Source organism: Serinus canaria, chromosome 6 (genome assembly GCF_022539315.1).
Source record: "Serinus canaria isolate serCan28SL12 chromosome 6, serCan2020, whole genome shotgun sequence".
Classification (NCBI taxonomy): domain Eukaryota; kingdom Metazoa; phylum Chordata; class Aves; order Passeriformes; family Fringillidae; genus Serinus; species Serinus canaria.
Window position 1 is genome coordinate 17,536,048 of NC_066320.1, and position 16,140 is coordinate 17,552,187.

At 40.4% G+C, this 16,140-nt stretch overlaps 1 protein-coding gene across 2 annotated transcripts in view; it reads left to right on the top strand.

Annotated features, from left to right (window-relative positions):
• The window catches only part of WDFY4 (WDFY family member 4), a 117,723-nt gene that overhangs the window by 18,272 nt on the left and 83,311 nt on the right, over positions 1–16,140 (top strand). For both annotated transcript variants that reach the window (XM_018910821.3, XM_050976368.1), the window contains exons 12-19: positions 421–1,031; positions 5,101–5,194; positions 9,771–9,985; positions 10,858–10,958; positions 11,910–12,117; positions 12,382–12,458; positions 13,155–13,373; positions 14,365–14,549. In XM_018910821.3, the coding sequence (XP_018766366.3) occupies positions 421–1,031; positions 5,101–5,194; positions 9,771–9,985; positions 10,858–10,958; positions 11,910–12,117; positions 12,382–12,458; positions 13,155–13,373; positions 14,365–14,549 (1,710 nt within the window). The remainder of the gene's footprint in view (positions 1–420; positions 1,032–5,100; positions 5,195–9,770; positions 9,986–10,857; positions 10,959–11,909; positions 12,118–12,381; positions 12,459–13,154; positions 13,374–14,364; positions 14,550–16,140) is intronic.

The window sequence follows — 16,140 nt, forward strand, 5'->3', positions numbered from 1 at the left end:
TGCAATTTAATCTTTACTTCCATTTATCTGGGGCAAAGGCAGGTTTATTGAGAGAGTCTGAGAAGACTGGTAAAAGAACAGCCAAAGATATGAAACTACCTCTGGCCAAACTGACTAGGACTTGTAAAGCAGGAAATTTGATTTCTTTGCTTCCTCCTGTGAGCACTGTTCTGTACCTGTTAGGCTGAATGCTCTAGTGGCTCCTAAGGTGCATTCAAGGACTGGTTGTAGGATTCATTGGGTATATGGGGAAAGGGAGGAGAAGCTGTGCAGTGATGGCCTTTATTTTTACCACCTTCCCCCTCAAAGAGCGAAATTTGGGTGAAAGAATTTTTGTGCAAACTTGTAATTGAAAAGTATTCTAAAGATTCTTTCCCCTTTAAGTGCTTATTTTGTTTTTTTTCTTCCCAACATTTGTAGTCACTCTTGAGGATACTGGAGAGTCCCAAGAGCCATTCAGCTTTCAGAACCTGCAGTGGATTCAATGGGCTCCTGTCCCTCCTCTCAGACATGGAAGGTGCACTGCAGGACCCTCCATCTGGGCAGTGGGCAGCAGTTGGACAGAATTCCATCTTGGAGCTGGTTTTCTATGCTCTTCAGGGCATAACTGCAGCCCTGCACCTAGACCCTGTCAACAGCACCTTCTTCCAGAGGAGTGGTCTCTTTGAAAAGATGGCAGAGGATCTTGGATCACTTGGATGCTTCTGGTCAGAAGGGAAAAGACAAATTTCTGTGCACCTTGAGAAGACAAGGACATTCGCAGAATTCTTGGATGCAGCATTCTGTTCTTCAGAACCTCTCCCAGAATGGCTAAAAAACTGCATTTGGATTCTGAGTTTTCTTGATCATATGGTCAAAGGAACCCTCCATCAGGAAAGCTACTTTAAGGAGAGGAAGCCAGAGATGGGAGAAGAAGCAAGAGATGATCAGGAGGCACCCCAAGCTCAAGAAGAACATCTTGTTGCTTTCAAAAGACCAGGCAACAAATTACCTGCCTCTGCCTATGTGCTATGGGGGCATCCTGAAGAAAAGTAAGCCTTTATTTACTCTAGGAAATAGAGAACTAAGGCTGATATGTGCATTTTATATGGTAGTAAACTGAGGTAAGGTGTGACATAACCTGCCAAGGGTAAACAAATCAGTTCAATCCCAAGTGCCAGGCCTCCAGGCAGCAGAAATCAATGCTTTTGGAAAGGTAAATGGTGAAAAATTTGGGGTATAAGGATTTAGTGCAGCAGTGGGACACACAGCCCCAAGAGCTGCAGACTTTATGTTGCAGATTCTGACACCTGCAAACTGGGAGCAGGAATGGAGTCTTAGAAGAAGGTTGCTGGGACTTAAATCTTGTGCTTAGTCACTGCTTGAACTTGCTCTGATCAATTTTTGACTTTTTCAATTATGTGGAAAGCTGCTTCCAGTCACTTGATACGTTGAAAACAAAAGTTACACTAAGGTATTTTAAATGCTCCCTTATGCATGAGTATCCAAGTGCATGTGCAGACACTTTCATTTATTCATGCTGAAATAGAGAAAATTGGAAAAGGAACAGTCATGCTGCCTACCTCATTGAATAAAGGTTTATGTTGAAACATATATCCTTGGTAGGAAGGGAAGACTATACCAGAAATCAGCATAGCTGTCAGCTGTGAATCAGTTCTGAATCACTTGCATTTTGTAGCTCATGAGATTTTTCTGTCCATTTTTTTTTTCTCTAACTTTATCTTGAATCTCAATCCTTTTATCAAATTTGTTTCTGGTTGGAGTTATGCTTAAAAAGGCTAAGTTGATAAGTGTGAGATTTCTTCAACCCTTACTGTGGATTATTGCTAAGTCATCTTCCAAGTTAAAGACCAAGACATGATGTCTGCCACTCATAGCAGCAGTCACTGAAGTCAGCAGAACTCTCTTCCCTGAGAACTGAATCAGGCTGAATAAGCATTTCTGGTTATATTTATACCTGTTTGAAGCAAGTAAAGGAACATGTGGTGGATCCCTTTGTTCCCTGTGCAGCAGATTTTAAAGCAGTTATGGAGATGTTTGCTCCATGTTTACTCTTTAAATTTCACTGGATGTTTCTGATTAGTACTCAGTGCTGGGGAGAGGACTTGGTAGCTCAGGAGGAATAAATGCTCTTTTCCAAGCAGATCTTCCTAGCCTGATTTGGGAGAACATGTGTCCCTGTGCACAGAGTACATAGATGGTGGTAGGTGTGAGAAGTACACTGTCTGTTGTATGTGATGTTGAGGGAGAAAGAGTAGGTTGGGGCAATGCTGGGAGGGGTGTGGCTCTGTCTTTGTTTCTGAAGTTACTAGGTCTGAAATGAAGAAATGAGCAAGGCTTCCTATCTCCCTGTGTTCTTTTTCCTGCTGAGATGTGATGCTGTGAGGTAACTGAATACTGCCTGTGGAGATATTAATCCTGTAAACTGGGACCCTTTCAGTTCACAGTGTCAGACTTGAGATTGTTTGTCTTGGTTTTGGGATGTGAAGGCACAAAAGGAGGCCAGATCAGCTAGGGGTGGTTGGAGACTATCCATGACAAGTGTATGCAAATACAAAAGAGGAACATGTACTGGAAAGCTGACAATCTTCAAGCTATACAGCCTGTATCCTTTTCCACCAGTGAATTTTATGAAAATTGAAATAAGAAATCCCATAGTTTCTGCAAGCCTGTTGTTCCCCTAGTGCAGCTTCCTCTTAGCTGTAATCCACACTCACACTTCCCCCTGAAAGGTTTCAGGCAGCCACTATGCTGCTTGAAAGGAGGAACTGGAATGCAGTCAGTGTAGGTGGCCTGTGATGCCCCATCTTGCAACACATATTTAATATACCCAAGGGGGCAGGGAAAAGAGGTGATCCTGCAGGGGCCTGTGACAAATACATAGCCACATATCCAGCATTTTAATGCTGGATATTATTCTAGCCCCTTCCACTGTCCTGTGGCCAATGATGCTGCAAGCTTCTGGGACACAGGGGAATTGACTCTGTCCTTCCCATCTCAAAACCAGCCCTCTGTGTTCCTGCTCCTGCAGTAATGTTTGAAACCCCTTTTGTGGCAGATGGGGTAGATGGAGTCTCTGGTTATCCTTTTGTTCCTGGTGATTAGACATAGCCTGCTGCTAGCTGTGTTAACCGAGGCTGATCTCGTTGGGAGGGAAGCCCTTCTTTGTGCCCACCCAAGCAGCATGGCTGCTGCAGCTGCTGTTGCCACAGACAGCTCACTGTGCTAATGGCTCTTCAGGGTCTTTGTGACATCTCATTTTGTAACCAAAACCTCTTATTTATCTTATTTAAGTAGCACCAATGCAGAGCAGATTTGCAATTCGCACCATGAAGCTGGTGAGATAGATGGAGTGGAATCATGGGGCTGATTGGATAGCCCTGGGGCAGGAGTGTGAGAGATGGGCTATTTGCAGAGGTGAGGAGTTGGAACAGGAGCACAGCTTTTGTACTAAGCCAGGCCATAAAACAAGGACCACAGAGAACTCCTGTTATTAAGAATATTCTTAAAAACCCTTCTTGAGCCTTGTTGCTCTTCTCTGCCCACACTCCAGCACCCAATGTCCTTACAGTGAGAGGCCCAGGACTGGACAGGTGTAGCCTCAGCAGTGCCAGGCTGAGGTACTGGGGAAGAATCCCTGCCCTGCTCCTGCTGGCCACACTGTTGCTGATGCAGGCCAGGATTCCATTGGCTTTGTTGATCACCTGGGCACACTGGCTCACCTGGGCATGGGCCAGCATGCCAAGCTTTTTTCCAGCCAGGCAGCTTTCCAACCATGATTTCATCCCTATTGATTTTATGGAGCCAGGATTTTTCTCTCTTAAAATAGTGTGGGTTTTCCCAGGGAGATGGGAGGAGAGTGTATTTTCAGTGTACCTTTTTCTGTGATATTTAAAATCTTGCCCACATTCATGTCAAGTGCAGGTGTGTGTATCCACTCTGAAACCACTGCAGCAGCAACTCTTTATACCAGGCCTGATTTTGATTTGTTGCACAGAAAATATTGCAAATGAGCAATTAATTTGAAATTATCCTTCTGGAGGATGCAGTAAAAATTATTTGTCACTGTGTGGCAGTGTCCTACACACTACTCCCTGTTCTGCTGTATCAGATGAGCCTTTTAGGGAGTGGCTAACAAACATGTTTAATTGCAGCCTTTTCATGCTCCTTTACATCCCTTGTAAAGCTTTTTTTTTTTTTTTTTTTTTTTTTTTTTTTTTTTAATGCTTCTCCTTGTACATTATGTTTTATACAGTTCATAAAGCATATTGTGCTTTTATTTTGTCAGTCTAATTACAGCCATTAGATGTTGCCTTTGCTTTTCTTGTGAGATCTGCCTGGGACAGATGTTTCTGACTGTGTACATCACAACTCCAGTTCAGAGGTGCACCCAGAAATGCTGATGGTACTCTAAACAGAATGAGCCTGTAGTGCCTAAACTAGAGTTTTGCTGTGCTGTGGGTTCATCTTTGAGACATATCTGACCTCTAGCCTGCATCATGGCATTAGTAAATCTTCTCTGTGATGTTTCTGATTCCTCAAATCCTTCCTGTGCCTGAACATATAAAGGTCATAAGTGGCAAAAATGAAAACTGGTGGGAAAGCAGATATTTAATTTTACTTTACTAGTTTAGGCAAATTCTGGTGTTGGAAGGGGAGGATGGCTTACTGATTTCATCAAGACTGTCTCACCTTTGCTTATTTCCATTTTATTTTAAAGTACTAAGGTTACTGTATAACCCAAGTTATAAACTTCTAGAAAATAAAAGGATAACATTAGTTGTGGACTGATGTATCAGTGATTCCTCTGGTTGTCTGTTTTCTGTTCTGCAAATACCTTCAAAGGCAAAATTTGCTTGAAGAGGCTGCCTCATATCTCTGAATGTGCAGGTCCTGGAAATGTCAGCTCATGAGCAGGTGATGTCCTGTCTTTGTTACTCTCAGGAGTAACAAATTACTTCTGGGTAACTTGTGTTGTTTGCTTAGTTTCCAATTCTGAGTTGGTTGCTACAGGGAGGATTTATTGCTGTGCTCTGCTGGAACAGGGTTAGAACCTCTTTGCTGTTCTAATGATAATTATGATGTGTCTTCTTACTGCAGGTTGGAAATGAGAGACTGCACCATTGTACATCCAGGTGCTGTCTGTGTCATGGTGAGGTTGTTGCCAAAGCTGTACAAAGAAGGATATGCTCAGGTGAGTCTGAACATATTCAAAATGCCATAATAACAGTTTCTTCTACTTCTCTGTAGCTTCATTTCCAGGAATTGCTTAGTCTTTGCAAATGTGGCAGTACTAAAATTTACCTAGAACACTGTCAGGAGGAACAGCATGAATTTCACTGAGTCAGTAGATGTAAGAACAACAAAGACTTTTGGCTGTCAGTTTGCCAAAGCATTTCTGTACCTGCCTGATGCAGGATATGGACTTTGGTCCCAGAATACTTATTGCAAAGGCATAATGTAGAAGTGCCTTGAAAACTGTTTTAAGTATAGCCAAGAGGCCTAGCAACCAGAACAGTCTGATTCAGACCTTCAGACCTAATGGTGCATAAACTATTAATGCAGCTTAGAATGTGTTTTCCTTGTCAAACCTTCCAGATAGATACACACACTCACTCTGAATAAAGAGACTGCCTCTATTATATTGGCTGTTTGGTCTAACATACTTGAATGCAGTCAAAGTACATCTGAAGGGACTGAAATAAAATCAGGGTGTTCATCCAGAGCTCTGAAAGGAACAAAGAACTGTTGGCGCATTCCAACCCTTGTTTATTGGAATCAAGCCACCAGCTAGTGAAATTTTGTTAATTACAGCCATCAATTTCTGAAAAACAAGTAGAAGGGTTAATTGGATGAGAGTGTCATCAAGAAAGTGGAATTGGCTCCAGGACTTGAGCTCTGTAAGAAGGAAAGCCTCTGAGATCCTCAGTAGATGGCAGTGTTCTTAAAAGTATGGACTAGAGCACAAATTCCAGTTAGGTATTTAAGTATGATCATATTTTCTTTTTTTCTCACACTCCTTTTTTTTAGTCAATAAGAAATTATTACTGGTAGTGTTTTAGTATTTCTGTTGTGAATATAATTGCCTCAGGTAAAATTGGACCACTATTAGGCAAAATCCTGAGTCAAACCCTACCTAGGAGTTAACAAATGTCTTGAGGAGTCCTCATAAAATAACCTGCAAAAAGCGTAAAGGAAAAACAGAATTTTCCTGGCTATTTCTATTGAAAAAATCATTTAATGAGAGAGAGAATGAATGGAATATTTCAGAGCTTGGGGAGCTCATGATGCTGCCAAGTAGAGACATAAAAGGCTGGACTTTATTAGCTTTAATCATAACATATCACTGCATGAATCCTTGTGCCAGGAGATTCTGCTTGGAACACAAGAGTCAGGTAAGATCTGATGCAAAGGTTTAACCTCAGTGGCTAGTGAAGGGGAGCCACATGCTAGAAGGAAAATAACTGAAGGAATTACTCTTTGGGTAGATATATTCTGTCCCAAACAGGTTACTATTTTTTTTTTCTAGTGCTACAGTATTGAACAGCTAGATGAGGTGAAATAATGGCTTTGTGGATGTACTGCAGACTTTCATAAAAAAAAATCTTAAGGGGCTTCTTGCTCTGAATTTAAGACTGAATCAAAAAGTACCTTTTTTAGGGGCAAACTGGGAGAAGAAGAGACAATAACTCATCTCTTTCTGCTTGTTTTAGTGCCATGATAGGTATTTTAGGTCCAAGTATCTGAGAGTAATCTGGAAAAAATCTTAGAATCAGTTCAGGTCATGTGTGATTCCTTTGCTTTCACAGAATTAGCAATGAGAAAGCACTGCTTTTACAGAAACATTAATGGAACTCAATCAAATTAATGTACTTTCAATTCTGACCCTCAGAAATAATATCAATTTCCTGCCAATTTTGCAACTTCTCAGTGACCTTTGCCAGACCCAAGAAATGATGGGCTGAAGCAATGTTGAGCCCTGTCAGTGTAGAAAACCCAGTAGCAGGCAGTAAAGCAGGTGATTTTTGTACTTCATCTATTTCTTACACTTTCTGGAATGACAGTTAAGAGCTGAGGAGAATAGATTTGTGGATGTATACTCCCACCATTGATAGGCATGAGAAAAAAATCATTTGAATGTCAGGGCTACAAAAACTTGCTTAAAACTTTTAATCTGACCAAGAGGTGTGAGCCAGTAAGCAGTCTTAGAGTCAGTAAATTGTATTTAGAAGACATTGCTCAGGTTTGTGCCTATGACTGGAACTAAGCCAGTTTCCATCAGACTCCGTGTTGTCTGACATAACAAGATAGATTTTCCCTTCATTAATATGTTGTATGTTCAGTGATGAAAGATAGCCTTGCACATGTTTCAAACACTCAGCAAATTGAGACAGGTTTGCATCCACTTCAGATACATGGCCAGGATATTCACAGCCTATTTTCTGCCTTCTGAAGAAAGAAGTTTCCTCTCAGACACATGTCATCCTTGGCTGAAATTTTAAGATTCCACAGTGTCATGACAAATCTTTCCCATTTGTAATGTCAGATACAGAGATCATCTAGATCTGACAAAGGTGGGTAAGGGAAAGGAAAGAATTTTTGAGAAGAGAATAAAAGCTTGTTTCAGTTCTGTCTCATCATCCTGGCAGGTTTCTTCTGAATACAGATAAAAATTAATCCTCTTACAATTCATCATGTAAATTATTTACACTTTTGCTAAGTAATACTATTTATTCCACAGCTGGATTTTTCCTCTTTGTTTTCATCCATGTCTCTTGTATAATGAGCTGCTGTCATAGTCACTGTTGTGAAATCAACATCAATAAGAATTTTGCACCTTTTAAAAAAACACTTATCCCTGCTTTAAATTTAGGATAAATTAATTGTTCTCCCTTTAGATGTTAAAAAAGTAAAATTTTTCTGGTATTTCTGCGCACATAATTGTTGTTATTTTGTTCTTCAGTCTAAAGAAATTGCATCCTTTTGAAGTTAATGCACAGTGACAAAAGTTCATAATTTTTGCTTCTCTTGATATAACATAACAACCTTGAAGATGGATAGCAGTGAATTAAATTCAGCTACTAAGTTTTGAAACTATGGGCTGTTAGGAGAAAGGATCTGGGAACTACTTAAGAAGATTTGGCAAATTGCTGGGTGACATTTGCCCTTAAAACTCTAATCTGGGGCAGAGCTCAGCTGCATTCTAACTGCACCTTCAATATCCTGATTCATGGTGCAAGTAATAAGTGTTAAGAAAATCAATCCATGCGTACAGAAATACACAGCATGGTTTCTTGGCCACCTTTAATATTTCCACTACAATCTCATTTTACTGGAACAAAAATCCATGAAAACAGCTCATTTTATTCAAACAAAGCAATATTGCTATTGACAGAGCTGCTAGGCTAATGAAAACAATCAATCTTTTTGTACACCATTACGCTTTTATTGGATTTATTTTGGAATAAACCAGTTGCTTCACTTAGTCAAGACCTGTAGCATTCTCTGTTTAGTGTTGTTTACACATACTATCCTGCATATAGTCAGGAATGGAGTAAAATGTTAATTAAAAGAATTAAAGTTGTGGGGCTTTGAAACACTCTGTAATAATGTAGTTTAGTCTGGTGGACCCTCTCTGTGTATAAGGCAATGCACAGTAAAAGGTATGTCCCTGGCAATGAGTAGTCCTTCAGAGAGAAGAAAATGTTATCCAAAGAACTCACCCTTAGGAAATGTTATACAAAGAACACACCCTTCAGATTTGACAAATGGAAGCTGAGTTTGCAAAAACAGTACATATGTTGCAATGGATGTATTGTTTTCTAAGTGTTGCAGTTAGGGACACTTTGAAAAGAAATTGTTTGTTGGCTTTGAAATTGTCCTGTACTGGCTTTGTTTGGTTGAATGCAAAAGATCTCAATTCCTCTTTACACTTAATAAGCTTATTCTGAATCCAGTTGCTTCTCATTCATGTTATAAAATCAAATCCCATTGCCTTTATTTGTGTGCCTGTCACCACTGTTGTCCTTTTCTTTAAAAGATTGAATATTTATTTCCTAGAAGAGCATGTGAGAAAGCTTGAAAGCTCTTTGAAATAGGGAATAATTAATCTTTGTAAGATTTGTGTTTAAATATATGGTCCAGTTACTTTTACATGAAATCTAGTTAGGTCAATGGGGTACAATGCATTCCTACCTGGAAACAAATTGCTCTAAGGATAATTTATGAGAATTGAGAGACTTAAAGATCATTAAGAAGCAATAATGAAGTAAAGCTTCAATAAAGCAAAACATATAGAGAAGTGTTTAAAATGTCACTACTTTATACAGTTTTCTTTAAGAACAGTGCTTTTAGAATAAAGAGTAGATCATGTCAATGTGGCTCTCCACAGACTTATTGTTATGCATATTCTGAATTCCTGTGTTGGTCTTGGAGTTTATGCTTAATAACCTGTCCTTGGTGGTGGTGTCTTGTTTTTGAATGACAGCTGATTGTTTTTTTCCTTCACTGCCATAGAGACAAAGAAGGAAAGCTGAGCTGTAGATGGCCAGGCAGCTGCTCAGATGAATAAATGCACATTGTTTTACTGCAGAGCTTGATAGAACAGCCATGCAGTTCTGCTTGAGCCTCTTGCCTAAGGGGCTTCTTTTCTGGACCAGATGTTTACACTCAGGGATTTGACAATTGAAAAACAAATTAAAACAGAATAAATCAGTTGTCCAATGCAGTTTAGTTCCAGCTCTCTGACTTTACTTCCGCGTCCATTTCAGCTTTCCCAGGAAATCCAGTGTGCTCTGGTTGATCATATCCAGTCCTTGGTGAAGTCAGAGAAGAGTCGTCAGGTGATGTGTGAATCTGGGCTGCTGAGTGCAGTCTTAACCTCCTGCCAAGATGCTTTCTGCAGTGACAGTCACCCCCTGCACCTGCCCCTCACTAGGGTGTTTGAGAAGCTTGCATCACAGGCTGTGGAGCCACATGTGTTAAGGTATAAGATTGTATCTAATGGAAGCAATTTGCTTTCATGGTGCCATTTTTTTTTTGCAAAGTTTAGAAAATAATTAGATGCTTCACGTAGTGCTCTAATTCGGCAAGACTCAGCCTTTTCTTTCAAGTCCCAGTTAATCCTCCTTTCTCATTGATTGCAGGATATATGCTTAAATCACTCCTGAAGATGGTATGAGCCTGTAGTGTTCTGCATCATCTCTGCAGGGGTTATAAAGCCACTTATGAATGAACTAATTAAATCATTGCAAAACAAACAGGGTTATTCTCTCCTGGTATTTATATGGAGAAGCTGTTTTCTGCAGAGTAAAAATGACTTTCTGATGTCTCAGATCCATGTCAATGACAGATTCAAAGATAAAAAGTGCAGTCTTCTTCCTCAGTTGGTGTTTCCAGTTTGAGGTTGCACTTCCTTCATTAATGCTAACAAGTGCTAGACATTACAGTACCTAACAGCTACCAGAGTGCAGAATTTAAATATTCAGTGGAAGACTGTATTTCTTTCATTCAAATAGGGAATAGGATTTTGAAAAAAGAACCCAATAAAAAACTCCAGCTCAGTTTTTTTTTTCCCTTAAAAATTAGGGCTATTCTAAAATATTGATTAAGAAAAGCAATCTTTGATATTTTTCTTCAACAGGAAAATCTTGAAAGGAAATGTAAAGCAAGCAAAATATTTGTGTCACTACAGCAGAAAACATTTCTTCTGTTCTATTTGGGATGTCTTTAAAATTTGGTGTTCAATAAAAAAATTGTTTTCCAGAAGTCTAAGCTCTAGTTGCATGGTTGCTGTTACCCCAAGTGACTGTCTTGTTTTCCTTTTTTAAAATGGATTTTTTTTTTTTCCCATGTTAGGCAATTTTTGTGGCTGGGAGGTTCTCCATTAGTACCTTCTAGGCCCAGCACAAACAAGACCAAGGTCCTTTCCTGTCAGGGGAGTGATTCAGCTAATGCAGGTAAGCACACCATGAACAGGGCCTGAGTTAGAGATGTCTCTGAAGTGACAGGAAACTGCTGCTGAGTAGGTTGCTCCAAGACAGACACTGTGAAAGTTTAGTATGCCTAGAAGATTTTCACTGGCTATTCCCCAGATTGGGAGGTACTTGACCACAACTAAGAGCTGATCTAATGACTAGCAGAGATCAAATTAAGTCTTTGCTCAAGTTAGATGCTGAGTATATACTCAGATTTTGCTGATAAGACATGGATATGGTTTATAAAAATACTCATATTCTACAAACCAAGGGGAGTGTCTCCATTGTTTTGCAGCATATTTTTCCTGTGATTTATAGACAGAAATAGAATAAGGATGGGAATAAAGAGCACTGCTTTTTGTAGTCCCTAGGATATCCTAGTAGTCTACCTTGCTTATGTAGTCTGTTTTCCATCTGAGTCGTTTCTCTGCTCTAATGTATTTTATAGATGAGAGGCTACAGCATAGTAGTATTTGGTGCTTAAACTAGTGTCATGCCTGAGACACCTGATGCAGCATGGTCTGTATTTGAGTCTTATGTTCTTTGCAGTCATTCTTCAAATCCTCTCCCACGTGTTGCTTGTGACTATTCTGTTACAGCACAGTTGAATGAATGGTCTTTGCACAGGAAAAAATGAAACCAATGGGTTTGGGACACTTTTAGTAAGGTGAGTTCTGGAGCTGCCTGAAGATTTGCAGGAAAAAATTATGGTTAAAATATGGCTATGGCTCTCCTGACAACCTCCCATTTTGAAATTTCTTCTGTGCAATATTTTTTTGTATTGCTGTAGGATTTCTGTGGGCTGCTGAGGATGTTTATCTCAAGAGCATGAAGTGCTGTTCTGAGCAGGGATGCCTAGAATACGGGCAGTACCTGTGGCTGGAAAATGACTTGCAGACATTGATCTGGTTAGGCACTGTGTTCATCTTTCAGGTTCAGAAGAGAGTGTGGTGGGCAGTAAATCTGATCCTCAGACCGTTGTGCCTGTCAGGAACTCTTCTTGGCTGTCTAAGGGATCTGCACTGGCACTCCAGACTGCCATGAGCCTCATCTCCATGACATCCCCTCGGAACTTCCAGCTGCACAGCGCTGCTTTAGCTCCATCGTTTGTGGAGTTTGACATGTCCATGGAAGGCTATGGGTATTGCTGCGTTCACTTTAGCTGCTCTGGGGTCTGCAAACCCTTACTCTGAGCACAGTAGCTATTCACTTCTCTCTTCATCTTAATCTGTGTAACCTGTGGCTGCCTTCCATGCAGCAATGTTGACAACATATTTTGTTACTGTCTCATTGCTGGCAGCCTCCTCTCTGCCTTGCTACCATGATCCTGCAATACCAGAAGTTACTGGTGCCCCTCAGGGATGATTTTGTTTCTGATGACGGGTTCTTGCTTGCTTTTGTACAGGTGTTTATACCTCCCTACCTTGGCCACTGTCTTGGGATCCAGTGCAGACCAATCTGTCTCGGGAGGGACTGGCATGGGTAAGCACTGTGACTCACCTACAGCTTCTGGGAGCACTGACTTCTCTGCCCCAGTGAAAACATTCAGCAGCTGCAAGAAAGGGCAGCACATAAAGCTGTGTGTTCCAAAACCCTTCTGTCTCTGTGTTCTGCCTCAGACCAACTCTGAACTGTAAAATTTGTACTGCTCAGCAAAATGGGGAATTGGGTGCAGCTTCCTAGTGTGATGAATTAATATTAGCCATGCAAATTTAAAGCAGGCTTCTAAGGAAACAGTCTTAACCAGTAAGAGCCACCAGATTTTAGGGTAATCTCCTATGGAAGGAATAGGAACTGTCACTTAATGGGATTCTCCTGTACAACAAAGTCCTCTATTGGGTGGACTGGGAAATGGCTGAACCTTTTGCTTCCTGAGTTTTTGTGAAATTTGAGAACTTGTTTCTGGCTCAGAAGTTGCTCATTCATCTGCTCCACAGCATGGAGATCTAGTGCTCATTTCTCATCAGTCAGCTTTAGGCCATTTATGCATGTGCACAGAGTCATATGTGCAATCTCTGTGATATTGAATACAGGCAATGACGTCCAACAGAATAGAAATTAAACCCCATAATCTAATGTTGGTTCTTCCCTGGTATGGAAGAACTTAACAGAAAGCAGTTTGCTAATGGCTGCACAAGGAAAGCAATTTCCTTAATGCTTTTTTGTTCCTGTCTGCAGGCAGCAGAATGTTCCCTCCCTCAAGTGGCCTGACCCTGTCTTGCTGGTTCCTGGTTAGCAAGTTTGGTTTGGTGCACAGCAGCCACCCACTCCGCTTCCTTACCCTTGTGAGGCACATGTCAAGAGCAGAGCAAGAATTTGTTTGCTTTTCTGTAAGCTTCTTGCCACAGGACCTTTCTTTGGTCATTTCTACAGAAGAAGTGGAATTCCAGCCACTTGGTAAGGCTCTTTTCCATCAAGTTGCAGAGCTGTGTCCTCTTGTCATCTGGAATTTTTCATTAATAAATATCCTCTTCTTTGAAGTACCCAGGATATTAATGAGATTTCTCTTCAGTTTTCTGCTTGAATCCAGTCATGCTTGTAATTGTTGCCCACGTTTAATTTTTAAGTTTGCTGTAGGCATTGTGAATTACTGCAATATTCAGTGGAAAATTTTTGAGTGTCACTTATATTGTGGTGTGCAGATTGGGCATGAACCATTCAGTTTTGTGTGACACTAAGCAGGTTTGGAGAGTAGGACAGAGGATTTGGGGAGTGATCTAGCTTCCTAATGGAGCAACTCATTTCCTCTCCTTACTTTCAGAATGTTTTCTATTATGCCAGTCTGTTAATATTGTTCTGTGTTGATATTCATCCCCTTTTCCTTGCTGAGTAGTGTAGGTACTTCAAATAGAAATGTGATTGAATATTCCACAGGAGGTTGGGAATGAAGTGGGAATAGTAGCTGGGACTTTCATGAACAGCTGACATTGTGTGAGTGCTCTGATTGCCTTAGATAATGATAAAAATTCCAGCTTGCCTTTTTTCATAAAAGCTACAAATTAATATGGAGACTTTTATCATCTCATGGATCTATTTGGAATTTTGTTCTCTGCACCAGCTAACTCTGTAAATACACAGAGGGGTTCTCCTCTTAGTGAATATGTTGTGTTTGTCCTAGTTCAGGGCAGGTTTTCAGTAGCAAGGCAGATAGCAGGTGTTATTTGGGAGGGTGACATGTTGTATACTGGAGGGATCTTGAGAGCTGTGCAAGTTGTAGGTCCTGAAACTGACCTTGGGCAGTGCTTTAAAGACTTTAGACATAATAACATCAAATCACACTTTACCCACAGAATGTCATGTTCTTCCTGTCCCATTTGAAAGTTGTGTTCCAGAGGCAGGAGAAGATGAGAAACTTTCTGTTGACTTAGCCCTTTTTTTGCTGTTACAGATATGATGGAACCTGAGGCTGAGGTCCTAAATCCCTCCCCATTTCCAAGGCAAGTCAAGTTTGGCTGTGGTAAACTTCTGGTCACTGGCCAGTGGCATCATCTCACAGTGACAGTTGCTAAGGAAGCAAAGAAGAACTGCATTGTGTCAGCTTATATAAATGGTCAGATGCTTGGCTCTGCAAAGGTAAAGGCTCTCTGCATAGGTCTTGTGCCTGGCTTTTGCCTTGTGTTGCTTTTCATTTCCATCTCCCAATGCACCTACCATGACTTTTCAGTAATTATCTGAGAAACCCAAAGCACGGTGGTTTACTCATGTGACACTTGCCACTGTGCTGGGTGTGAGTGGAGTCAGAAATCTGTACTAAATAGAGTGTACTTGTGCTGCTCTTCAGAACTGTATTCTCAGCTTATACTGATGCTTTGAGATAGCTCTCCTCTCCCCCTTCAGCATGTAGATAACCAGGACAATTTGTGTGGTGATGCTCCTCCAGAGTCGGGGACACCTAGCTTGCAGATAACTCAGGGTTAATTTCCTGAAATTCAGTTATACCCTTAGGTCAACATTTTCTGAGTTTACTAGAGATTCAGAGGATTTATCAGTTTCAGCCCAAGAGCTGCAGAGGTTGTCAGCTATGAAAAGTATAAGTGTGGCCAGAGAGCCCTAAATCAAGGATGACTTGGATTTAGGCTGAAACCTGCCAAGGCGATGAGTTACACAGACAGTCCCCACCCCTTCTTTTCAAGAAAGCTCTTGAAAAATGGAAGGTCAAGAAAAATAAGCTGCTGTGACTGGTCAGCTCTTTGAAAGAATCCAAAGGCTAGAGGAATTCCCTCAAGAACCTTATTTGGTCATGTATTATCTTATGTCTTATGTGGTCAAGCTGTCCTCTTTCTCTTACACCCTTTGAACAATCAGTCTTTTTCCTCACTAGCACACTAAACACTCAGGAACAGAAAGGTGTTCCTCTGGGTTAGCTGTTCAGTGTGTGAGGTGATATCAATTCATGAGTCCATTGCTAATATTGGTGTACTGGCATTTCCCCTAATATTCTATTTCTTGTGATTTTTGTCACACAGCAGTCAGTTCTCAGGTTGGATGAAATAGCAGGCAAAAGTAATCCAAATGCACCCGAAGGGTTCATAATCTACAAGATAAATGAGAATAGCCCCTGGTTTCTATTATTAATATCATCAGGCTCTTGGTTTTGCAGTTAATCTCATACTATTTCAGAGATCTGCTTTTTGGACTTTGAATACAGTGTAGAAAATGCAGCCTGTTCTTTCTAATATATCTCTGGTTGGTGTGGTGGATTTTTGGGTTTTGAGTAGAATCTTTTTATGAATTGAAACTTGTAACCTTCTTTTGTTCCCATATTTCAATTCAATCTCAGCACGTGCAAAGCTCACTGTTGTAAACACAACCTGTTTAATTCCAAGTATTCTCTTTCCCATACTTGAGAAAAATCATCTGTCTTATAAATGCCTTTTGGGACCTATATCCATTTGAAGAATGAAAATTTAATTTAATTTGACTTCCTTCAAATGAGACTGAAAGTCATCAATAAAACAGGCCTAAACATTGCAATTGATGAAAGAATTCACAACAAGTGTGTTTAACATTCAATGAAACAGCTCATATAAATAAAATAATCCTTTAGTAAATGAAAGACTGTCCCAGTGTTGGGCTCACTGATTAATGTAAATCTTCATTTTGATATGTACAGTGAAGAAAAGATGGCCTAAGAAGTTAGAAATGGATGAAGGTTGTTGACAAT